We start from the raw sequence: 26,532 nt of genomic DNA, 5'->3' as shown, positions 1-26,532 counted from the left end.
TGAAAAATTATGATGATCATAATAAAGGTAAATAACAGAGTGATCAGCCACAGTTTCTGGCCCCAGGACATCAGGTTCATACACATAAGCAAATCCAAGGGTTTTCATCTTCGTGTTTCCCTCAGTCCAGCCTCTGAGAGTATTTCACTACCAAGATGACATGTCCAGCCTTAAACATCATATGGAACTATAGTTGCAAACGCTTTTTTAAATGTCTCTACTGATCATGTTTTTAATGGATCACAAGTTTAAAAATCAACTCAATGGAGGACTTTTTTCACTCTACATAAAATGTGGTTACCAATTAGGGGGAGTATGGAATGAGAGTTTTTAAAAACCTACGCTCCTTGAATAAATATTACCTTTATAAAAATAATTTTGTTTTATGTTTAGCTACATTTTTTTCTGGAGAGCATAGCTTTTCCAAAATGCTGATATCAAAACCCTTCTTCAGTGTTTGCTAATGTGCAAAATTTTATATGGATACAAATACAATTTTGTAATTTTATATGGATACAATTTTTATGCTCTCACAGCAAAAGCAAATGGTACTTTGTTGAGAAATTTCTAATGTTCTGGGAACATTGTGGATACCTTTTCTGAAAACATTTCCTGTTAGGTTTTCACAATCTTTCTATTCTTAAAGGCATGGACTAGGAATTGAATATTAGAAGCCACACAGAGGGAAAGAGAACTCACGGTGAACAAGAGACCACCTAGCTCAGAACTTTCCAGATAAAAGAATAGGTGAAGATGGCCAGGCCTCACAACCATGGACATGTGGAGGACTAAGGGAGTTACAGAACCCTAGAGGACGGCAGAGGGGACAGGCCCTTCTACAGCACAGTTCTGAGACCTCATAAAGGAGGGATATTTGAACTCCACCTTGAAAAAGTGTCCTCAGTTAGTGATCTTCCAGTCAGTCCCAGGAACAAGGAGCACAAAATGCCCCTGGGAACAAACCCTGACATTTCATTTTCTTCCCTATACTTCCCTTCCACTTTTGCAACACCCTGTAGTTTTAACTCTTTTCAGTCGAGGTCTTCTCAAATCTAAATTTTACCCAGTGTTATCTTATCTCCCTGAAGACTACTGCCTGTCACACACACATTACCTTTGGTCTGGAAGCCAAATATTTATTTAGGAAGATCAGTTCCTAAGAGTATGTCCCAAATCAAGTGTGCGTTTGTGAAGGGGATAACAGGTCACATCTTCCCTGTGCTCCAGAAGCCGTCTGTGACTGTGCTGTGGTTATGCTGCAATCACAGAACTATTCTGCTCGTACTGCTTCCAAAGCTTTGGCCTCCCTGCGTTTGATTAGATTGTAAGTTTGTCTCATGTGCCAGCCCGGAAGTTGTAGATTTTATTCCATGAGTTTTGTGGAACAAGAAGAAAATTTTTTTCAAGAATGGCGGCTAAGTCACACTTGTGTTATGTAAGGATTTTTCATGCAGGAGTGAGAACTGTGGGTTAAAATGTGGAGAGGCTGAAGAAAGACCAGTTAAGAGATTAATCCACTCATCCAAGCAGATGATGAGGTCCTGACTAAGGAGAGTGGCAGAAAAGGGAAGGGGAAAGATATGAAAGAAGATTTACAAATCTAGTTATAGAAAATGTAATGAGTTGTTGGATGTGGGCCATTTAGATCTAGACTCTGATTGCTTAGTAGAGGTCTCTCAGTAACTTGCAAATGTGACCTTAGGCAAACCCTTCAAACTCTCTTCCTCAGTTTCTTCGGAATGTAAAATGAAAATAACACCCATAGGGTTATTGTGAGGCTCAAGTGAGATAATGAACATGGATTCATTTTAAAATCATAAAGCAAAATTTAAGCATAAGATGATGATGAAGGACATGATGATGGTGGTGATGATGACAACAGCTAACATTTATCAAGCAATAGTGGACCAGGTACTGTGCTAAGCATATTATCTCATTTAAACCTCTCAACAGTCTTTGAAAATATAGGTCCACATTATTAATATTCCTCTTTACAGATGAGAGAACCAAGGCTTAAAAGAGATTAACTTTCCCAGGACCAAATAGCTAGTAAATGGCTGTGACTTCAGTTACTATGGTTCCTACTGAAAGCATTTTTTCCTGTAGTCACAAGTCCTTTATATTTGAAAGACTTGAGGTTTGTAGTAGACTTTTTAAGAACCTTGTTAAAAGCCTGAGTAGGATTTTAAATGTATAATTCAATTAGGTCCTTAGACTCTGGTTACTACTTTTTTCCTAAAATAAAGCTGATAATAATTTTTTAAAAATATTTCTTTCAGGCCTATAAAGAGAGGGGACATTCTGCCCCCCGAAAAAGGCCGAGAGGTTGCAAAGGAACTTGGCATACCATACTACGAAACGAGCGTTTTTGACCAGTTTGGAATCAAGGATGTGTTTGACAATGCAATCCGAGCGGCGCTGATTTCCCGCCGGCACCTGCAGTTCTGGAAATCCCACTTAAAGAAGGTTCAAAAACCTTTACTTCAGGCACCATTCCTACCTCCAAAAGCCCCTCCACCAGTTATCAAAGTTCCAGAATGTCCCTCCATGGGGACAAACGAAGCTGCCTGTTTACTGGACAATCCTCTGTGTGCCGATGTCCTGTTCATCCTTCAGGACCAAGAGCACATCTTTGCACACCGAATTTACCTCGCTACCTCCTCTTCCAAATTTTATGACCTTTTTTTAATAGACTATGAAGAAACCCTAGACTGGAGCGAAGTTGCTTGTGAGAAGGAGAGGCACAGCAGCGATTTGCAGGGGCGGGTGTTGAGTGTTGACCCAGATGAGGAAAAGGAGGAGGGCATCCCAGGGACCCCTCAGGCTGACCAGTGGGAGTCCTCCAGCCAGAACCTATTGCCACAGGAGACTCTGAAGGTGGAAGCTGAGATCTCAATCCCGGAGACGCAGACTTTGGCAGGCTGGAGTAAGGGGTTTATTAGCATGCACAAGGAAATGCAGGTCAACCCCATCTCAAAGCGAGTGGGCCCCGTGACTGTGGTCAGGATGGACGCATCAGTCCAGCCAGGCCCTTTCCGGACCCTGCTACAGTTTCTTTACACAGGGCAACTGGATGAAAAGGAAAAGGATTTGGTGGGCCTGGCTCAAATCGCAGAGATCCTGGAGATGTTTGATTTGAGGATGATGGTGGAAAACATCATGAACAAGGAAGCCTTCATGAACCAGGAGATTACGAAAGCATTTCATGTCAGAAAGGCCAACCGGATAAAAGAGTGTCTCAGCAAGGGGACGTTCTCAGGTGAGTGGGTCCAACGGCCAAGTCATGGGTACCTTTGATTGTGTTTTATCAAACATTAGCCAGACATGAGCAGGGGAAAAGATAACTGTCATTAACCTATATAAATACTTATTTTTCCCCACTCGCCTAAGTTACATGTATGTACTTACCTAATGCTCATCAGACTTCAGGGATAAATATTACTAGCTCTACTTTTCAGATGGGGGAGCTGAGGGGCAGAGAAAGCTAGGTAACTTGCCCGTGGTTACACAGGTTATAAATGGGGGAGAGGATTTCCACCCAAGCTCTCCTCCACAGTGCCATGGGATCGTAGAGCTTCCAGGGGTAGGTCAGGCTACCCCCAAGCCTGAGCCAATCGGCTTGATGCCTACAGTTCCCCTTCAGGATTCCTACCTGACCAAATCTGTGCTCCACCGACCCTCAGCACTTACCCGTGACAAAAATCAGTGACCTCTTGTCCTGAGGCTACTGAAAAACTGGAGGCAACCTTGGTGACCCTGTGCATTCCCATCAGGCGTGACTCATCTCTTTCCATCCTGTCTTCTATTTTGTTCTCACACTCTTTTCTTGTTCCTTCTTTGTCTTTGATAACTATGTGTATCTGCCCACAGAGTCCTTACATAATTGCTTGAGCACACTGGTGGCCTGTATCCAAGATGAATTACATAGCCATGCTTGTACTGTTTTACATGCCTGTACTATTTTTGTTCTGAAGTTGTCCTCTGGGGGGGTGTGTATGTCATTATTTGGCTTCCTGACTTCTGTTTATATGTATAATTCATTTGTGTCTTTGTCTTTCATAATGCCTGTCATGAGAACATACATTTAATAAGTGGTTACTGAGTCTGTTCATAAAGTTGAAAGCTCATGAGTAATATTTACTCCAAATATTGACCATCATGGTATAGAAGCAGTCTTGGAAGTTAATGGAAAAAAGACATTTAAACCTGCAGCAAATGAAGCAGCGGGCCTTGAGTGAAGCTGATGAAATCATGCTCTCCTCACTGCAGAAGCATAACGACCAAATGCAGTGAGGAAGCTTCAGCTGAATTCTGTTTAAGAAAAAAAAAAAAGCTATAATGTACACTTTAGGGATAATTCAAAAATTTTTAATATGAACTAGATAGTGGATGATATTAGGTAACTATTTTTAATTTTCTCAGGAATAATAATGGTATGGTTATCTAGGAGAATGTTCCTATTTTTAGAAACTCTTGATGACGTAGTTAGAAAGGAAGTGTAATAGTATCTGTTAAAGATGTCTACACACATATGAAAGAAGTGTATATATACACATATAGCTGAAGCAAACATGGCAAAATATTAACAATGTGATAAGTGAATTGTTGCATTATTCTTTCCGCTGTTGTACATGTTTGAAATTGTTCATAATAGGAAGGAAAAAATACTCCTTTATGTTTCTTTATGGTTCAGAGAGTCTGTGTCAGCACGTGTGAGTGCTTTCTCCCTAATCCCGGAGAACGTGCAGGGAGTTGGGTGTGCCACGGGTGGGAGTGGACCCACAGTCACTGAGAAAAGCCGTGGAAGAGAGAGACCCAGAGATGTAGACTGATGAATGTGGGTGGGACTGTCAGCGAGACTGGCTCACGGTAGTGTTTCCTCAATCCTTGGGCAGATGTGACATTTAAGTTGGATGATGGAGCCATCAGTGCCCACAAACCGCTGCTGATCTGTAGCTGCCAGTGGATGGCCGCCATGTTCGGGGGGTCGTTTGTGGAAAGCGCCAACAGCGAGGTACGTGCCTTGCAAAACGCCTAAGTGGTGTCTTCATGAATGTGCCTGTGTGTTTGTATAAAGTGTTTATCAGCCAGATGCCTTCGATTCTTTAGCTCCTGCCAGGAAATAGTTCCTCAGGCAGTGCTTGAGTGTCAGGTCGCCCTCTCCTACATTCTGCAGTTGTGAGGAGCCCTTGTTTATTGTTCACCTGTGATGTGTGAGCCCTTGAGCACTTTACATGTACATCCTTTCATGCCCACAGCTCTCCTCTTACCCCGAAAACATGGTCAGCTGCACTTTTTAACACATGTGCCCAGGCAGAACCCATCTTCCCGAAGTTCAAGACCATGAAATGTTTCTTCAGTCACTTATGTCTCAGGCTCAGCTCTGGCCCTGACCAGATGGGGTCCTCAAGAAGCCACCTCTTTGTGCCTCGTTCTCCTCATCTTCAAGAGGAGGAATACACTAGATTGCCCTTGAGGCCCCCTTGAGCTATGACACTGCCCGACGCTCTGCTCTGACTAGCCTTCTCTGAGGGTTCGTCAACAGTAGGGAAACAGTAGCAAAGCAAATGGTTACTCCTCTGAATACATCTCTCAAAATGCTTCAGTCTAGTGGACGTCCCTGGATTCCCGTCAGACACTGGCCTTATCTCCAAAAGAAGGATATTCTCATAGCAGAGAGAGCTGTATCTTATAGACCCTGTATCTTCATCTTTTTACAAACTCTGTTGGAAAGAAAGAAAAATTCTATTCAAACCCCTCAACATTAGTCTAGAGGTGAGCAAGCATTTTTGTTGAGTTTTTCAAGTATTTTTGACCATCTTCAAAAAAAAAAAACATGGGGACACTCCATCAAGTTTATTGTCCTAAGAGGCTTGTTTTGCTTATCTCAGCACCTCTCCAAACTTTTAAAGGAAATACAAAAAAACAATGCCTAACTTTTCAAAAGAGATGCTCACACCAGAAATCTGAGCACTCCCATTGTGACCCAGGAGCCTGCATTTGCATCCCCAAGTAGGGAAACAGAACCCTACAATCACAAGCAGGGATGGCCAGGCTGAGGATGGGGTCACTGGGCCACCCTCCTGCTTCCAGAACAAACTGCAGCTGCTAAACCACCCCCCAGGAAAAAGCCTTTTTCTGCTGTTTGGAGAAAAGATGCCAGAACCTCCTGATGACCTCTCCTGGTATCTGTCAGCCATTCTGAATCAGGAGCTCCTCGCTTGAAACTAAATGAAAAATTTCCTGTGCCATCAGAGGTGTTCTTGGAGAGTTGTTGCTGAGACCACTCCAGCTCTTGGAGACCGCTCAAGGAAGAAGCTGGGAGGCTCAAGTCCCAGCTCTCTCTGTAAGAGCGATGTGGCCTTGGACAAGTGCTCACCTTTCCGTGCTCCAGCCTCTCTATCTGGAAAACACCATACTAGCCCAAAGCATGGTTGTGAGGTGTAAAAACGAATACTTGCAAAGCTGCTCATAAACATTACATAAATGGTAGCTGTCATTAGTCTTACTTTGATGTCAACAGTGTTGATGATATCCTTGCCTCTTCCAAAAAAAAAAAAAATGTGAGGAAGCCACTGATGAATAAAACTACATCCAAATGGCATTTCACTGACTTCAATAATCTCTAGAGATAAAGAGCCCAGCAGCCGGCTTCCCTTATTCTTGCAGCTCACTCAAATGTGTGCTGATGGTGCTGTAGGCAGCCTGCCTGTGATTAACCCAGCAGAGAGAAGTTGATCAAGGTCGGGAACCCAGGCACAAAGGGACACTGTCAGAGCTGACCTCACAAATGCTAATCCCCTTTATCCTTTCCCAGAATGGATTGTAATTGTCTCCAGATTAAAATGTGCAGGAGAGGCGACCAAAACAAAAACTTGGCAGCAAATGTGAATGTGCGCCCGTCTGTGGCTGTTAAATAGCTTCTCCTGGAGGTGGTGGCCTGCTGAGCACTCCCCTCCACCCCCGAAAGAGGAGGTCACTCACCCCTTTGAGCTGTAGCTAAGGCTGATGATACATATGTATAGATGAAACCCAACTCAACAGACAAAGACCCTGGAACCAAGCAACTGAAGGTCCGTGCCAAAGTTCCTCCTGCCGGTATATGAAGGGTGCCATGAGCAGCTGGCATTCCTGCCCCTTTTTGCTCCTTCTCTTTATTTCCAGAATAGACTACAATAGTTATGTAGTTTTGAACTTCAGTCTCAGCTCGACTCTGGGCAAGCAACCAGCCGTCTCTAAACCTGTTCCCTTGTCTATAAAATGGCAATAACGAGAGAACCTTCCTCAAAGGGCAGCCAGGGCATGCGAGGACATGTGTAAAGCATCAAATTTGGTGCCTAGAACATACAAATGATCAAGAGTTGTTAGTGCCTGTTATCCTGGAGGATTCTTGTTAAGCACTTTCCAAAGAGGAGTTAAAGACCTTTGTCCCCTAAGTTAAAGCCCCCAGTTCTCTTCCTGGTAGAGGAGTAACAGGGATGGGAAGAGCACTCCATGCCCAATAAATGCTCCAGGGTTGATATGGGCCCATATTTGCTCTTGGGATTTGTCTTTTCTAGGCTGCCTTTTAATTCTATTTTGTCTTGTGAAAATGTCACTTCCCCTACAAAATTCAGCCTTTTTTTTTTTGCATTAATAGAATTCACATGCATCTTCAGAAAAGAATAAAATATGCCCGTTGATGTTACTTCATTTTTTTTGTCATTTAATATTTAAGAAGGCACTATTTTACATATCTTTTTCTCATTACTTTTAATACAGCAGTGAGCATAATTCTCTCCCAGAGGTCCTCAGCAAGTGGTTTATTAAAAATGCAGGCCTGGGCTGTGGTAAGCAGTGCTCTGGGTCTACAGTACTTCCTCATTCTCTGGGAGACTGTCTCTAATTATAAGCCTAATAGTCTGAGCTGATCTTTGCAATTAAAATTTTAAAGCAACTGAACTGGAATGTGGAACATTGTTTAGGGTAGCATTATAGTCTCTTTTATTACTTTTTGTAAAGCTACATCAAGCAGGTTGAATGCAAAATTCTTAATTCCATTTGTTATGTAGCTTTATTTATATTATTTTTAAAAGTTCTATAAAATGGTCTCTTTATAGTTATATAGTTCATTATACATTTTGAAATCACATTCACAGGCTTTAAAAGAAAATCAACCATGAGAAAAAAAAATGTGGACTATGAAAGTGTTTTTAGTTTATTCTTATGCGCTGGTTACTGCCAAAAGTCCCTAACATTATTTGCCCAAAAGAGCCATTATTTCAAAAAAATATTGATATCATTAGCAAGAAGGAAGCAGCAGGTCACGAATGATTACAAATGTGAGAACACTCCGAAGACATTGAGAGTATAGGGGTGAGCTGCTCACTGGGATCTGTCATCGCCTGCTGCCAGGAATTTTTTTTTTTAATTTAGGGTGTCCATTTTGCCATGACTTAGAACCCACTCCTAGGGGCAGGGGAAGCTAAAGAAATCTGAATATCATCCGAATCCATGATCTCAGTGAAGAAGAAGAAAAAACTCCCAATACCATCTATTCCAAATGTCTCCCATGTAACAGAAGAGTAAACGGAGAGCCCTAAAGGGTAAGTGGTGCGTCACGCGCCGCACGGCACAGCCTCAAGCCCTCGGTTTCAGGGACAGCAGACACCCTCCTCTCCGCGAGAGCAGGGGACCCAGGAAGTGCTGGGCTTTTTACATGTATAGTTATTAACACTTCACAGCACTTAGCCCCTTATAAAATGTACACTGAACTTTCACATTCAAAATGGCTCAAATTTTAAAGTTTTATAACTTAATTAACCGTCAGTTACCTAGATAATTGCAGTAATCCAAACACCATTGAGAGAAATAAAATGTTGCCATTTTCTCATACGTACAGAAACAAGTAGATATCTATAAATAAACTCTTGTCTGTATAAGAGAAATGCATGTGCACATAAATATTTCTATGTTAGATTCACTGGAATATAGCAATTAATTACAATACTATTAGTAAGTATCAGTAAGAGTTTCTTTCTACTCGCCAAGTTCTATCTATTGCAGAGGTTGTGCTAGAAACTTGAAATGGCCACACTTGTCAAATCATTGGTGGTAATAACCCATACACCTTATAAATGGAATCATAATTGTTCCATTGGCTATCCAAGGGGGACCCAAAAAACTGGAATTATCGTCCGGAGGGCAGGCCCCTTGCAGTACAGGCTTCCTCCGGGTAGATGAAAGTTCTAGGGACCCATCTGCATCAAAGTATTAGCTGGTGTTATTGTGAGAGGCAGCATTCAGCTTTGGTGAATTTTTTGAAGACTCTTTCAGTGTGTTTGCCCATTTCATGACGGGTGATTTACCAGCACACCTGCCCACATCGCGCTGAGTGTTCAACAGTTTTTGAACAAAAACAGCATGACCCCCAGCCCCACCCTTCCTATTCACCCGATCTCACCCCAAGCGACTTTTTTTGTTTCCCCAATGAAAAAAAGTCCTCAAAGAGAAACGTTTTGCTGATGTGAAAGAGGTGAAACAAAAAATGGCAGAAGTACTGGAAGGTATTGAAATGGAGGGGTTCAACCCTGTTCTGAGCAGTGGGAAGAAGTCTCAGTAGGTGCACTGCATCACATGGAGAGTACTTTGAAGGGGACTGAAGTTTAAACGTGTAAGAATAAATACACAGTGATTTATAAATAAATTCCAGGGTTTTTGGGTCACCCCTCGTGTATGAAGGGTTGGGGATAATATTCTAAACATTTATAGGAATTTTTCTGTGACTTTCCTTTGATACATTAAGGGGAAGTTCTGTCTGAAAGGATATTCCCTGTCTGAGGGGGTTGGTGGATGTGCAGGAGAATAATAATACAGAAGGTTTCTATGGCTTAAACAATTCTGGAACCACACCACTGGAATGCATTGATACATACGTATATATGTATGTAGAGAGAAAGAGAGCAACATTAGATATGTAATATAGATATAATTATATGTAATTATAGATGTGTATCTTTATATGCTGTATAGAGGTTTATTAAGTACCAGGATTAAGGAGTTTATAACTGCTCATTCTTTTGAACTTAGAAATCTAATTCTTAAAAACTATTAATGAAATATGTTGTATTGTAACACAAACCTTTGCTTCCTTGCCGTAAAGTGTTTCTAGTACTGCACGGCAGTTCCAAACATAGACTTTAGAACTATGCTGCCTGGTTGTTTCGAGTCCCAGTCACTACTTACTAGCTCTGTGACCTTGGATATGCAACTTAACCTCCCTAAACCTCAATTTCCTTACCTATAAAGTGGCAAAAATAATCATCTCTTCCTCCGAGGATCGAATTAGATCATGCATGTGGATAGCTTACCACAGTACCTGGTGCATTGGAGGCCTTCAAGTAAGGTTGATCTTTATAATTGCCATCATTCCAATAGTAAACACCAGGGCCGCCGTCATGCCTTCGGAGAGCTGGAGTGAAGAGTGGCTGCCGTGCGGTGTCCATCCCCACTCACTGACCCACGCCCAGGCACCCAGAACTCCCTGGCTCTCTCGTGAACTCCAGCATGTATATATATAGGCAGCGACTACAGGTGCTCAGGAGGGAGATCGGGGGAATCCTACAGGGGGACAGTTCACCTTACCAATCAACTATTCCTCCAGAAGTCCCAGGCGAGGATTTCTCTGGATTCTCTCAATCTACTGCTACCTGTTAACATTCCAGTAGTTCTGACTCTATGTTGTTGTGCCATAGAAAGAATGATTGTGTGTACAAAGTATTAGCATATACTGGTAGAATGTTGGAATCAAGCCAGTCACTGTGGCAACATGAGTGGTTGCACATCCTCTGCTTCTGACGTCTTAGAGAGCCGGGCTCTGTCGTGGATCAGCAACAGTGCATTCTGCAGCTCCCCCCACCACCTGTCATGTTGCTAGGAGATTTCTTTCCCCACAATAGAGTATTATAAGGTACTTGGCAAGAAGGGCCCATAATGTCATCGTACATTTATAGCCCATTTGTCTGATTTATAAGTCCAAATAGCCATTTAAAAATTCCAAATCAGGCTTTGTCAGGCAGCCCCACTCTTTTGTCATCTACAAATCAAACTGTTATGTGTGAAGCTGTAAATAGTGAGTGACTTCCACACACAGCCTCAAAGCAGGTGCTTCTGACTTGCCAATATCGAAGCACACAATTGGGACATTTACAAGTGGTACAGCCTGAAAATGTGCCCTCTGCTTTCTTCCTCAGAACTTAGCTTTTCAAATAACATTTCAGGTATATCTCCCAAACATAAACAAGATGTCAATGCAGGTGGTGCTGGATTATCTCTACACCAAGCAGTTGTCACCTACCTTGGACCTGGACCCACTGGAACTAATCGCCTTGGCAAACAGATTCTGCCTGCCACACCTGGTTGCTCTCGCAGGTAAGGCTGAGGGACATGGGGCCATGCAGTGTCTGCCTGTCCTATCTGTCAAAATCACATGTAAACAAACATAAGATTTCCAGGGAACAAAAGTCAATTTGTATCACCCTGTATAGGGCAGTCTTGTACAGGGTGACACACACTGGTCAAATGTATCAGACAGCCCAGTTCAATTCAACAAACATTTGTTAAGCCCCTCCTTTGTGGGAGGCCCTGTTAGGTGATGCAAATATAAAACGATGGGCAATGCACAGCCCTCCCCTCATGGCCCATGCTCTATTTGCACTGCCTCATTTGTGGACCACAGAATTTGAAATGACACTCCCGTGTCCACGTTCGTCTTCATACTGTGCGCTCAGACACAGTCTTTAAGAAAGAGGCAATAGGAGGCAGTGGTTAAGAGCATAAGCTGCTCAGCCAGATTGCTTGGGTTCCAATTTTGACTCCAGCATTTATTGACTTTATACTTGACTTAACCGCTTTGTCTCAGCTTTCACTCTCTTTAAAATGAGAATAATGGTATTATACCATAGAGCTGTTGTGAAGATTCAAGAGTTAAATGTCTGGTACCTAGTCAGCATTATGTAAGTGGTTTTCTTTAAGCTATTTTAGAAAATGTTCTGACATTGTCAAGATCATTTTGGGAGATAGAAAAAAAAAGGGAGTCTTGGCGTAACTTCGCAAAATCTTATGTATTATTTCTGGATTTGTTCAGTTGGTAAGCTGAAGCTGGCCTAAATAGGATATACGCACTCAAACACCTTTTATTTAAATGTAAACCTTCAGCTTCACTCACCAGTGGTGTCAATTCACAATCTGGATGTTTATCGCTACATTTAGTTGACTCCTGTTAACCGTGCAAGCGGAGACAGTGCCTGTGTTGCTTACTGGCCCATCATCTGCACACAGAAAGGGGCCTGGGGATATTAGCTTCTCAATAAGTATTTGTTGAATCATTAAGTGGATGAAAATGTACATATAAATAAACCAGCCAGTCATAGGTGTGCTTGATCTCCTGGTAATGTCTTTCAAAAAAAGGTTTATTTCTCTATATTCTACATTTCTACTACACTCAACCAACAGGAGAGCAGAGTCCTCCCCTCACCTCCTTCTTCCTCAGATAGTGAGACATAGTTGAAGCATTGCTATCTGATTTTTTAAAAACTGTTTCCAGTTAATACACCTGAAGGCATACATCTAAATGAGTATGCAAGGCTTCTTAAATAGTAGCCCTGGGAAGCTGCGATGGACAATTTCCTGTCTCAGAAGTATGTGTTACAAACCATTTGACTGTTCACAGTTTTTACAAGTATTTGTCCTTTAAGGATAAATTTGATTTTTTAAGAGTCAAAAGCAATTTGGAGCCACCTCTGTTGAACAAGGTTTGTGATCAGTCTCAAAGTAGTGCCATTTTTGCCTAAATATTAGTATGGTGGGACTGGTTTCTCCATGAAAGAAACCGACCCAAAGAAACCCTCTCCTGTGTACTGTGGACTTCCCTGTATGTTTACTTTCACTACTGTTACAACTGTGTAACATATGGCTTTCTAAGATGATTCTTTTAATCATTTATACTGTTTGGCATGCACTGTTTAGTATAAGTAGAGAGTGCTTAGAATAGTATTCAAAAATCACTTTCAGGGGTGAAAATGCTTTGCAAGCCGAAGTGTTGAATGAATATCAAGAAATGTTGCAGTTACCTAAATTAAAAAGCCTGATGCCTTCTCTGGGAAATTTAGTTTCAAATAGCTCTTTGTCAACCTAGCTGAGAAACGGTGTGCCAAGAAAACTGCTGAAATCCAGATGCCTTATTGACCAGATAGAAGCATATTGACTAACAAGTATGTAGAGCCAGAGCAGAGAGCAAGCATGATTTGGCAAGATGCTGAATTAGAAGAGCAGATGCAGTGATATAGATGGGAAAAAATACAGCAACATCGAGGAGCTAGAAATGCGGGGCCTAGCCTGCCCACTCCCGTCACTCCCAGAGGCAGGTGGCAGCCTCCACGGAGGCAAGACAGCTTGGTCTCGGGACCACAATTCAAGTTCAACTTAGGAGCCTTGGACACAGCTCCCGAGCAGAAATGGCCCTCCCAACTGGACTTTTGTCACTTCTGGCTGACGGTCCCCCCACTCATTGGAATCTAAGAGGTTGAACAATATGTTGCCCATCTGCAGCTGTTGAGACAGACATATGCATTCACATTCTTAATTCCCCGCACGGACTCATTCCAGTGACTCAATCTCTCCACTGTCAGAGAGTGTTGAGAATTAGAGTGAGGTGAGTGGGGAAGCTGTCCAACAGGAAGATACTAGAGGGTCTGGAGGATTCTAGGAAGGTGCTTTCTAGGGCAGCACTGTCTCATAATACTTTCTGCAGCAACAGGGCATTCTGTGCCTGCCTTGTCTGATCTACATGCAGCTACTGAGCACTTAAACATGGCTGGCTATAGCTAAAGACCTGAACCTTTTTATTTTATTTAAGTTTAAATTAATTTAAATATAAACATTTTCATGGCTAGTGGTTGCCAACCTGGACAGTGAAGGCCGGGAGGACTCTGCCTATTTCAGACACACTAACAAGTGTCCCCAGAGTCATAGGTGCAATGGCCGGCGACCAGAACTCCATGTACTGAAAGGCCACACATCCGAATGGGCCTCAGATTCAGTTAGGATGGCTTCCAGGACAGTGTTCCCTGCCTCCTCCCCTCTTAAGTGGCCCCGGACCAGACCCTCCAGGCAAGACGTCTGGCTCGCAGAGGAAGGTCTAACTTTCTCCTGTTGCTTGTCTCCCCCAGAGCAGCATGCAGTTCAGGAGCTGACCAAGGCTGCTATGAGTGGCGTGGGCATTGACGGAGAAGTGCTCTCTTATTTGGAGTTGGCCCAGGTCTGTAACAATTTGCTGTTCACCTTTTAAGTGTGTTCGACCAGTTCGTTTAATGCTGATAAAACATTCCACTGTTGCATCTGTCTAAATAAAGATGTCACCACTGAGTCACAGAGGCCCCTGCGTACACTGAGAAGATCTGAGAGTTTTACGTTTCATGCATCACTCACCCTGCTGGGCTTCCTTTGAAAAGACAACAGGGTCCTCAACCCCACACCAGCCCCATTGTCCCCCCGAGGCACCAGCTTCACATGTGGGAGAACAACTTGGGGCATGCGAGGGGAAGATTTTGTCTCTCCTTTTTAAAATTCTGGGACGTGTGTTGGCCAAGATCAGTCCCCAGGATTCCATGAAGTCCCTCTAGGCCCCACATCCCACTGCAGCTCCCCAGGGTTTTCTAAAGTCAGTGTTTGTTAACATTGACACTGTGATTCTGTAATCCCAGTGCACCCCTGTACCCTTCTAGGGAGGGTCCGAGATCCAGCTTCAGCTCTGTCACTGAATAACTTAATGAAGGGACAGAGCTAAACTCCACCTCAGTTTCTTTGTCTACAAGAAGTGAGGATGGTAATTCACACCCTATTAACCTTATCGATTATTCTGAGAATCAGGTGGGAGAGAATGTTCAAGAAAGAGCATTGAATAATGGAAGCTCTCTCGTTATTCTGGGCACATAGGTGGGATTATCCAGGCCCTGGCATAGACTTATTGACAATGATTTTACACTCTGAAGGAACCAAGAATAAATTTGTCAGATTTTCTCTTCAGCCTGCTGGGTTTGGCTTTCTCTGTTCCCCCGTCAGTTAGGGCAGTGATTTATTAAGCCGTAGGTCAGGCCATTTAAAGCGATATTTCTCCACCGAGGGAGAGGAGGTGGTGTCGGGGAGAGGAGGGAGGCACAGCAGGTGTTGCTCAGGCCATTGCGGCCGTGGCCACAGGAGACGGCTCAGATTCAAAAGGGGACAAGGTGGGCTCAAACTTCACAGCAACCTGTGCAGTCTGCGAAGTGTTTGTTTTTTTCTCCTCTGACAATCATAGGCAAGTACGAGAAGTAGACACAAGCACCCTCAGTAAAATCCAAGGTGAAAAACAAACTAATAGAGGTTATAATAACACTGAGAACAGACATCAATAGGACAGGCAAGCCCCCGTGGGTTGTCCAGACTTGGAATTTGGGGTCTTTTAAACAGGCCTAGAGGACAGTTTGAGATGTATGCTCTGTCCAAACAGTATTCCTCCTAGAGAAGATGTGGTGATGAAGAATATTTTTTAAAGGTTTTATTTATTTATTTTTAGAGAGAGGGGAAAGGAGGGAGAAAAAGAGGGAGAGAAACATCAATGTGTGATTGCCTCTCGTGTGTCCCCCACTGGGGACCTGGCCTGCAACCCAGGCATGTGCCCTGACTGGGAATCCAACAGGTAACCCTTTGGTTCACAGCCCATGCCAATCCACTGAGCTACACCAGCCAGGGCTGATGCAGGATATTATATAGGGCCAGTCCTCTTGAGCTAATGATTTGTAGCTGTGTCTATTTGTTTGCACTGTGTTCCTGCCCTGTCCCCTCCCCCACCCTGCCCACACGTACACCCTGCAAGGAAATAATATGATTAATGTTAAGCTCTGACAAGCCTCGGGAGGACGAGTTTAAGATGCAATCTCCTATGTCTTAGCTCATTCGTTAGTGCTGGGAAGTATTTAGCAGTCGACTTGCTGACAGGTGGGACCCTGATCTGATGCATTTTCTAATTTCCATGATGTAAATTTTCCATCTGACCAATTTTAACAACATGAAGTCACTGAACTCAGAGCTGGGAAGAAATCCCCACAAGTGGCTCTCCTGAGCAGGTACAAGTCACCTCCAATATACTACTATCTTAATCCTACTTTCAGAAAGAAATTAATATCAAAAGTTGAAAGCACCAACTAAAATTATCTATGATGTTGGGGTTGTGATTTTCAGAGTTTCTTGAGTTAGTTTCTGAGGACTTTGGCTTTTCTCATGGCCTTTGTGCAGGGCCCTGGGGCCCTAGAGAAGCCAGGCTGTAGGTTTCAGAGTGCCCTCTAATCCAAGAAACTACAAGAGCAACAAACAACAGAATGGATGTCTGAGAAAAGGTGCAGACAAAGACAGGGAGGGGTGGAAGGACACCTGCCAAGTTTGGGGAAGGAATGGGGAGTTGACTGCCCATTTCTGCGCATCAGGTCTTTTTCAGTCACAGCTACCTCAGTGCCTCCTCCCCAAGCACCTGCTCAAAAGGGAGGGGTGGAGGGTTCGGACCCCTCCCCTCGTGCTCCCACCGCCGGCTATTCTTATGTAATCAAAGGACAGGTATAGGACAGTCACACACTCCACAGTCTCCTCTTTCAGATCTTTGGCCCCAGCAAGCTGAGCTCTGACATGTGACACGGAGTATTGCGTTGCCCAGGTTTCCTAAAACAGAGATGACATAGCTGTTTTCTACAGTTGGCTGGTGCGTTCCAGAGGCCACGGTCACTTATCACAGTAGAGGGCCAGGTGGCGAGGTGGGCGGGAGAGCAGGTCATACTTGAACTCCTGATCTGATGCAGTGATTATTTTTGGTGCGCCTATCACCAGGGATAAGGGAGGGGTGTGCCAAATGCTACACGTGGCTGGGATGAGAACCACAGTCCAGGTCAGAACAAGGTGTTTACTGAAGCAGTGTACAGGCCTTATTTCTGTGAACCCTGCAGTGACTTCCTGTCTGTCTGTCACCCCACTTTAGAAAAAAGTCTGACCCTCTTTTGGTCCCTTCCCTGCAGTTTCACAACGCCCACCAGTTGGCCGCCTGGTGTCTACACCACATCTGCACCAACTACAACAGTGTTTGTTCCAAGTTCCGCAAGGAAATCAAATCGAAATCTGCAGGTGAGACTTCTGGGCCCTCATTCATCCAATGCTTACCACCTCTGACTCAATTGATGCCCTCCTTGCCCTTGAGAAGGAACATGGACTGCAGGCAGCTAGCTTGTGGAGAAATCCTGTGACTGGCTGGTGGTCACACATCCATGTGACATGACACAGGGATGTAGGTGGGGAGTTCTCTTTAGAAGACTTTGTGCTTGTGGTTTGGGTGGAGTGGGGCTCACAGGTCCCTCCTGGGGAGCAGGCTGAAGTTGTTAGCTCAGCCTCATCTAGGGAGGCAGGCTTAGGAGCAAGCTCACACTCCAAATCAAGTGGTCCTGGGTTCAGGTTCTCTGTACCCAGCTCCGTGACTTTAGGCATAGAGGCAATCAGTGAATGAGCAGCAGGCGTGATCATCCACTGCGTTCCTTCCCCAGACAACCAGGAATACTTTGAGCGCCACCGCTGGCCCCCTGTGTGGTACCTGAAGGAAGAAGACCACTACCAGCGTGTGAAAAGGGAACGAGAGAAGGAAGACATTGCACTAAATAAACGTCACTCGAGACGAAAGTGGTGCTTCTGGAATTCATCTCCTGCAGTTGCGTGAAGAGGAAGAGGAAGACAGTCAGTAATCCAACACACCGTTTAAAAGCTACTGTAAATTAGTCTTATTATTAGTGAGAAGATGTAGTTCAGGTTTCAGGCATTGGTCCTCCTCCACTCTTGTGCGTTCACCTTGGTTGGGGTCAAAGCACAAGCCCAGCATCAATGAGCCTGGACAAAAAGGGAAGTTGACAACGCTCACTGCATTCCTTAAACTTACATGTATATTTTTTTGTTAGAAGGCTTACTAAATGTTAGTCCGTTGTTTTGTTTCTTTTTATACAAAAGAGAGAAAAACCCAGCTTTCATGTTTCAAATTCCAAATTGAAAAATATTTTTATATGGTCTCTTGCATTTTGTTGAAATGAAAATACTGTCTATTACTTTATTTTACAGGCCACACATTAACCATGAAGTCGCCTGTGATGCTCTGTGCCCACAAGATCGCAGAGGGTTATTACATGATTAGAGGGTTACCCTTTTGTTGTGAAGTAAAGGGTTGGAATGAAATTCCCCAAAGTGCAAGTTAGAGAGTGTTTCATCTTTGTTCTGCTGAATAACACTGGTATAATTACCAAGTCAACTCCAAGAATGTGTATTTACAATATTTGCCGTGTTAAGTGCTAGTAATTGTATGGTTATACGTGCCATGTAAAATATAGTGATATCAAACCTCCTGTTGTTTAACATGTCTAGATTCAAGAGGATAATCTTTATAAGCATTAGAAGGGCTTATTAAATCCCAGCACTATTCAGGGCAAACTCCCCGGTGGACCTGAATACAAAAGCTGCCACGAGAGCGTCGGTGTTTGGATTGGTGTGTCGGGTCCACGTCTTGCGGCGTTCCCTGCCCTCGCCATGCGTCCGCATGCAGGTTCTCTACTGACTTGAATCTAGTGGGGAAGGGCAAGGCTCGTCACATCTCACCACCAGAAACAAGCTTCCTCAGGTCTCTCACCTGCGGCCAACTTCATTTGTAAGATGTATTTTTAACTCTTCCCAGGGAAAACCCATGTTGCTGCAGAAATCGACTAAGGCAGACTACCCACCCCTGCCGAATCAGCAGGGCCTGTGAAGGCACAAAGCTGGAGGCTGGGTGGTCTGGGGTCCCTGCATTCTCCAGTGCAGACAGGAACCTTATTCCAAGAGTCCAGGAAATGGTGCTATCGTGAGTTCACTCTGACCCTTCGTCGTTCTGAGTTTCAGTGTTAAAATACAAAGTTCTGAACAGGGGAGCTTTCGAGAGGCAGTCATTGCTTCTCTGTGAACTAAAACTTTAGAGCCGTCATACAGAGCCTTTCAAGGTTCCAGACCTACCATGGGGCGCCGTGGGGCGGGAGCTTGGGCTTGTTTTATTAGGAGGTCAACTTACTGATGCTGAAGGCTGGGGTGGGGGGTTTCCCTAGCTCTCAGAACTTGGAAAAGAGACTGTTAACAGAGTCCAAACCCCAAGGATGACAGTCATATGCCTTTGAAAACCTATCCAGATTAGAGATGGGCTTTTATCACTGACAGAGGAAACGTACCCCACACAAGAGTGTGGAGAGGCCCAGAAATGCATCACCCTTTCACGACAAGGGAGGAGGGCGGTAGACTATGGATGGTTGGTTGTAAATTCATCTGCTTTAATTTTTCATCAATAGAGTTGTATAGATCATTAATGGAAGGAGAAAGGAGATGGAACGAGAGGATACATGTCAAGACTCAGGGAGAATCGGCATGTACCCTGTCATTAAACGGTAGAGGCTGGTTCTCAGTGTGGAGTCAGAGTTGAATGTACACAACCGAAGCGCCCATGTGATTGTAATCTTGCCAAAAATGTAGTGGACATGTAAACGAACCTGGGGTGTAAGCAATAATATCCACCAGTGTTTGTCATCAGCTACTTTAACCAAGTGGCTGGTTCATTTGGTTGATACTGACTATGGCCTTTAACCATGGTGGTTTTGTGTTTTTTATTTCACAAAAAGCCAATAAAATTGTTTAGCTATAAAATGCCTTCAGTTTTTTCTTTTTAAGGACTACCATCATTATCACGAGTATAATGTTAATGGCTTTTTAAAAAACTGTCAAACATCAAGGCTGCAGGGCCGAGTGGCGGGGCGGGGCGAGGGGGGGGTTGGTGTGCGTGCTCCGGCAACAAGGCAGCTGGAATGACCGACATCTTTGTTTTAGCTATTGCCCACCATGATGTAAATGAGGGGTCTGGCTGTTGGCTCTTGGCTAATATGGTTATGTCACTACACATGGTACAGCACTGGAAAAAAACAAATGATGTCTCTATGCTAATGGACTTACTATAACCTGGGTTTGGGCAAGACGCCAGCAATTAAGTGAAAGCGTGCATTGGTGAGCTCATGAAAATCAGTCTTTCAGAAGCACATCTGAGAAAACCTTTAGGAAAACATGTAAATAATTTCTGGACTTCTAGGTGGTGTCATGTTTACCCAAGCTCAGAGGGAAGAAGAGCCTCCAATGAGATCTCATAGGCGGACTTTTCTGAGTGGCGAGGTTTCTAAAACTTTATGGAAAGGAGTTGACAACTGGGAAATAACTGCAGGAAGAAGGCAGTGAGATTCGAACACATTCCCACACCTTTCAAAGGGGGTGGTCCAGCTCACGGCACCTTTTACATAGTGCGCACCAATGGAATCTTACCTATAAAAACCCAGTCTCACTTTCTCCTTGGCCAATGTCTGGCAAATCACCAAGAATTTCAACAACCCTATTTTAACATTATAGGAACCACACGTCCTACCAGTTTAGAGAAAACAAGTATTTTCATTATGGATATTCAAGACCAAGAATTCAATGTTTCTAAAATATTTTTTTACATTTGCTTCTATTTTATGGTATACCAGTTGTCAAAATTCAGTTTTTCATCATGGTGACATTAGCTAAGCAAAATGCATTCTATTAGTCAGAGATAAAAACATAGTGAACCCTAAGTTTAGAAGCTATTTTATGAGTTCAACATTTCTGAAATGAATGCTTTTCTGCACGCTGAAGATTGACCAGGCTTTTTTTCTTTCTAGAAAAATGTGACTATTGCATAAGAGATGTAAAGTTTGAAGTTAGCCAGGGAGAATGTGTTTGCTGTGTGTGCGTGTCCATGTGTTTAAGTGATCAAGAAGCAGCATAATGGGGGGGGGGGGGGGGAAGGCTAAGGAAAATTTTAAAAAGGTAAAAAGAGAGAAGAAGGGCCACTGACAGAAACTAAGGAAGCAGAATTAAGCACTCTGAGCCACAGATGTACTCTCTTTCTTTTAAAATTATGAGATTACTCTGTATCTCATGACTTAATTTATTTTCCGATAACAACTTTGTCCCCTGGGATTTCCAGCGAGGCAGGCGATACGCAACAGGAAAAGGCACCAGTGGGGCAACCCCAGTGACCTGCTGTCAAAGCAACGCTTCAGAAGCAAGGCCGGGCCCTCCGGCTGCATTTGGAAATTCCACCCTATGCTCATAGTACCTCTACATTGAGTACTTTTACTTAAGCTCTTTACATGCATGTTTTTTCACCAGGTTCGTGGGCAGGTACCTCATCAGTTACTTATTTACAGACTCTAGTCTACAAACTATGGAAATCACTTGGGAACAGATAACCTGGGTAGAAGTCGATCAGTCATATAGTCTCGCAGGCACAGGCAGGGAAGTGTGGAAACAACAGCAGAAGACATGAAGTGTCTTGCCAGCAATTCGCCATTTCTCTAGAAACAGACCATTTTAGTGACATGGATTTCCAGTAGAATGCAGATGAAGTGGGGAATACCCAAGGGTGGCCCGTGGAAGGAATATTTAAATTGTTTGAGTCTGAATACATTCTTAATTCCAATGACAGGTCTGGTTATATTTTACAGTTATTCAATGAGGAAAGGACTTGATCTATTTCTCTCTGTTTGGATGCCAACCAAATTTTTGGCATTTCTCTTATTTTCTCCAAGTCCTATCAAAGAAACACCCTTTTGGCTTGTTGATTCACAGTAGTCTCAATCAGGGTAATAATATCCATGGAATGTTCAGTTTACCTGGTGTGTGAAAAGATACACCTCTCTAAGCTTTAGTTATCTAAAACATAGGAACAGATTTCCACTGAGTTTTTGGTGCAGAATAACTGAGATGATTTAGGTAAAGCACAGTGCCTGGCGCGTAGTAAACATTCAGCAAACGAGCCCATGTACTAAGCATGTTGACGACCAAGGCCAGAAATCCAAGAGAGGGGCAGTGCCGCGTGTCACAGAATAGGGCAATGTGGCCTTTCCCGGCCATTCTCCTAAACCGAATGCTAGCCTTGCTGCTTAGTGCTTCGTGACTGATTAGGAATTAGAAAACAAGAGCTATGGGAAAGTAAAAGAAAAACAACAAACTGGAGCAGGGGTGCCCCACCTTTCGGCATCTCGACACCACACTGGAAGAAGAAGAGTTGTCTTGGACCACACATTAAATACATTGTGACACATAATCAAAAAAAAATCTAATGTTTTAAGTAAATTTATGATTTTGTGTTGGGCCGTATTCACAGCCATCCTGGGAGACACCCCTGAGAGAGAGAAGGCAGGTAGGTGGTGGCAGAATACAGGAGAGCGTGGCACTTTCTCAGTGGACAGTCCCCCTCTCTGGGCCTCCACTGTCTGTGGAATGGGGCTGGGCCACCCCAAGGCGAAATTTGGCTAAGCCTCTGATTCATTTGTAGCACTTTTTTTTTTTTTTCGCTCCCCGTCATTTTTTTTCTTACAGGTTGGGTGAGGAGTCTAGCTAACCAGACACTTCAATGCTCCTCGCTGCTCAGCATTGTCATCTTCAGTCAATACAAGGGCCTCCCTTTTTCGTTTTTACCTTCTTCCATAATATCCAACCCCCATACTATTTCCAGCGTATGTATTGAAGGGTGTGGGTATCCTTCTATACTGTGTTGCTTCACGTATGTGGTCATTACACAAGTGGTGTTACATAATTTCATTCTGCTGCTTTTAATACTCCACACTGATTTTGGAAACACAGACATCTTCAATATGTACATCCTGTCTTTTTTTCCCCGTGGCTGCTTAGTGTTCCTTAGACTGCTTCTGCATCTTACTCTCCCACTTCACTGGCAGTAAAACACCTAGTCAAGTCCCACTATCTGGCACCACAATGAACCTTGTACACACCCAGGGGTCAAGATCTAAAACCAGATTCCAGGTCCTGCTCCTGACCTGTAGATCAAAGCGTCCTGAGGTGATGGACATGCAGGGGAACCCACTGGTGATTGGACTCTGTGACGAAAATCCTTCCCTGCTGCCGGCACTGAGTTGACATGATTCTACGGAATTTAAGCCATAGAGAATCTGAAAGGCCCTGGCCCAGTGCAGAGACCGGCTGTCCTCTGGCCAAAAAGAGGAGATGGTGGGCGTAACGCCCTGCTCTCTTAGAGGTTTGAAGAGACTTTCCTGATGCTGAAAATTGTGAAATATTAGAATAAATTACTCAGTCCCATCTGGTCTTGGTATTTGGTGTCATCTGACCCTCCTGAGAGTTGAGAGAACAAGATGACTTCTCAAGAGCTTCTTGAATATTAAGATTCCTGATTGTCTGCCTTAAAAAATTTCTGTTGAGCTTATGTACTTCCATTGACGGTTGCCTTCTAATTCTGTCATTTCACAGATGTCTAAAGAAAGAGTAAGCTGTCAGTACAAGTTCCATAGCTTGTTCAAGCTCTCTCGGAGTCTTTGAGATTCTTTATGATTCTTACATTTTGTGGAATCATAACAATATGAATGTAAAACTTCCCCTTCTTAGTTCCCTGCCCTGGGTGGTAAAGCACAGAGCAACACCACTTAACTCATTCGGTGGGGGGTGTTCAGACCACTGTGATTTCTGTTCTAGCCCCAACTCCATTGGGATTCTTGGACCTTATTGCCACCACGGCCGTATAGCTGAGAGATTTCTTTAAAAATAAGTAGTCATAGTAAATGGCCAAACATCTGAAATTTCCAACTCTTAGAGAAATGGGCTTACTAATCTTTAAAAAAAGTGAAATGCACTCTCTCCCAGCAGATTCCATCCCGCCGGTTATCCTGGCTCTCATTTTGCTTCATTTACACCCATAGCCCAGGTATGAGGCCTTGGTGTGTGAAGGTATGCTTTCAAGTGCTCTTTCAGTCTTGGTTCAATGTTTCTTCACCGTGCCCAGCAGGATGGATTGATGTTCCAAGTCTTGGTACCAATCTATCAGAGTCCAAAACACTGATGTGAGAACCGTAATAGTAATAATATTTAACGTTGTTTAGTATATATTGTGGCCAAACATGATGACAAGTGATTTACATGCATTTACCTATTTAATTCCCACAGCATTACCTTAAAGGGAAGGTAATGTGTTCCCCAGAAGCAGACCCTGAGATAAAGATTCATATGGAAGTCATTGATGTAGGCAGAGCTCTTAGGCAAGGCGAACAAGGAAAGAGGAAGGAAGCGGGAAGGCAAGAAGCAAAGCAGGGGCACAGTTCAGGCAATCCCACTCTCAGCCTGGTCTCCCGATATGCTCTAATATAAACTGTACCTCAGAGCTGTTCTTCTTCCTGCACCAGTGGCCAAACACTAGTGCTGCAGGCAAAGGAGGAGTAGGGAATAAGTGTAAACTCATGGGCATTTTAGGCTCTCTGGCTTTGGAGAGTCGGGAAAGTGGCTCCAATAGCATGCCGGAAATCCTCTAAGGAGAGTCACAGATGTGGGCTCTTAAAGGTAAGCAGAATAACACGGACACCAGGAAGGACACCCAGTAAAACAAAAAGGACCCAAGAGCATCTGGGAAGAGCACAGATTAATTGGCCCCCTAATCTCCATTTTGAAATTCTGAAAAACAACCTGGATGATTTGATGAGGCACACTGATGGAAGTTTTGCATGCTGATGAGTAAATATGGATGAAAAACATTGCATCCTCCTTTGCTTCTATGTCAAAAAGCCTCTGCAATCAATTGGAAGAACATTAAAACAATAAATTCACCTTGATTAACTTCACAATTACAGAATCTCAAAGGCAATCATTCTTTCAGAAAGGTACACAAGATCTTACTTGAAAAGGCATCATTTAATTTTCCCTAGATTGTGCAAAACAAATTTAATAATGATTTACTTTGAACCTACACAAATTTCTGCCACACAGCATTTTATATATCAAGCAATTTCTGAAATTTTATAGACCTCAGCAATTTCCAAAAAAAGCCCAAGATGGCAATTCTGATTCTCCCTCAGTTTCCCACCACCTACACACACACACACACACAGAGAATCAGTCTGTGATAAATGACCAAATACCAAAGATTTGAGGCAAATCTTGAAATTTTTATTTCGATCCAACTTCCTGATTTCCATGGCGTTTACTGCCTGATTTTTATCTAGCCTACCATAGGAGCTACAGTTTTCACTCAGAGCCCAAGCATTGGGACTTAGACCTGACTCCGAGCTTTAATTAATACACAGAGCATTCCTCCAACTGCCCAAAGGCTAAGCAACCCTGCCAGCCGCAGCCATGGGCAGTACCCCCACCCCCGCCTTGGATCATTTCTCCCCTATTATTCAGACAATTCTATGGAGAAAAGAATAGTTTCGTTGATCCATATATCTTCTTGCAATTTGCTGCAGGAGGACGGGGGAGTAAATATATGCCGCATCCCAGTGGGGTATCTTTTTTTTCTTTTCATAGTTGGCATTGTTTCTGAGTGATATATTGATAATAGGGGTGGCTGATGTTTCTATGTGTGATGATAATCTTTGCTGAAACTAGTTCTTTTCCGAAGATGGCATTCGCCTCTGTTCCAATGGGGATGTTCTTGACTATGCAGATCCTAAAGCTGCGATGAGTGTATTTGTAACCAGTTAGAATATCTCTCTCCTGTTTTAAAAACATTTGGTATGAGCAAGCCCTTAAATGACATGTTTCTATTTAGAGTGTCTTGACCCCAAATCTACCCAGGAAGTCAGGGCCTTCCAGGTTTAAGATAATTCCATATTTCATTTCTCCTAAAACAGACCACCCATTCCCAGCCCAATTTGGTAACAGGATCACTTTGATCTTTGGCTCTGGAGGAGTGCGTGCAGCTGTCCTGCTTCCATCCCACCCTCTCCTTTGCCTGAAGCCTAAGCCCTGATTCTGGGCCGAGCCCTGGAGAAATTCCATTTGAACAACATCATGCCATATGCAGGTAGATGACACAAATGAAAGACTGGGATGGTTCATCGTGAGAAGGTGGAAAAGGTCTACTTTTTAAATCCTACAGAGGTTCATATTGAATGTCTTACAACCCCAGATTCTGGCATCAGAACTAACTCCCTCATCTGCTATATTTTGTCTCAACTTTCGAAGCTTTATGATCATATGTTGATTTAGTCCTTCTTCTACCTTGCCAAATGGTTAATCTAAAGATTATTACAAATCATTTCAATTCATCTAAGACTCTTTGAACTTCTACTATAGCCAAAAATAGTATGAGGCCAAGTCTACAACCTCAGAGAGCACCTAGTATCTAGTTGGATACACCTAAATTATAAGAAGAAGGCAATAAATGAACGTGCCAAAATTGATGTTATAGACCAGGTGTGGAAAACAGGCTTCACTTCATCTGCTAACTGGGATCAGTAACGCACGATTGTGTTGGGAGTTATTCTGAGGCATAATCCAGGCTCCAGGGCAACGAGTGCTGGGGTTGCTTAATGATGTCTGACATGGCTCTGGAAGGATGAACTAGTGGCATAATTGTCAAGTTCTTTTCACTCCCCAGATAGC

General features: G+C 43.4%; 1 protein-coding gene across 5 annotated transcripts in view; it reads left to right on the top strand.

Annotated features, from left to right (window-relative positions):
- Positions 1–19,746, top strand: part of RHOBTB1 (Rho related BTB domain containing 1) — a 99,308-nt gene extending 79,562 nt beyond the window's left edge. For all 5 annotated transcript variants that reach the window (XM_053923247.2, XM_045196147.3, XM_024561382.4 and 2 more), the window contains 6 exons: positions 2,280–3,259; positions 4,896–5,014; positions 11,259–11,409; positions 14,208–14,296; positions 17,079–17,184; positions 17,598–19,746. In XM_053923247.2, coding sequence (XP_053779222.1) covers positions 2,280–3,259; positions 4,896–5,014; positions 11,259–11,409; positions 14,208–14,296; positions 17,079–17,184; positions 17,598–17,767 — 1,615 coding nt within the window. In that variant the 3' untranslated portion in view covers positions 17,768–19,746. The remainder of the gene's footprint in view (positions 1–2,279; positions 3,260–4,895; positions 5,015–11,258; positions 11,410–14,207; positions 14,297–17,078; positions 17,185–17,597) is intronic.
- Positions 19,747–26,532: the final 6,786 nt, after the last annotated feature.

The sequence above is a fragment of the Desmodus rotundus genome, chromosome 4 (assembly GCF_022682495.2).
Source record: "Desmodus rotundus isolate HL8 chromosome 4, HLdesRot8A.1, whole genome shotgun sequence".
In the NCBI taxonomy this organism is placed as follows: domain Eukaryota; kingdom Metazoa; phylum Chordata; class Mammalia; order Chiroptera; family Phyllostomidae; genus Desmodus; species Desmodus rotundus.
This window is presented reverse-complemented; position numbering and strand designations above follow the sequence as displayed.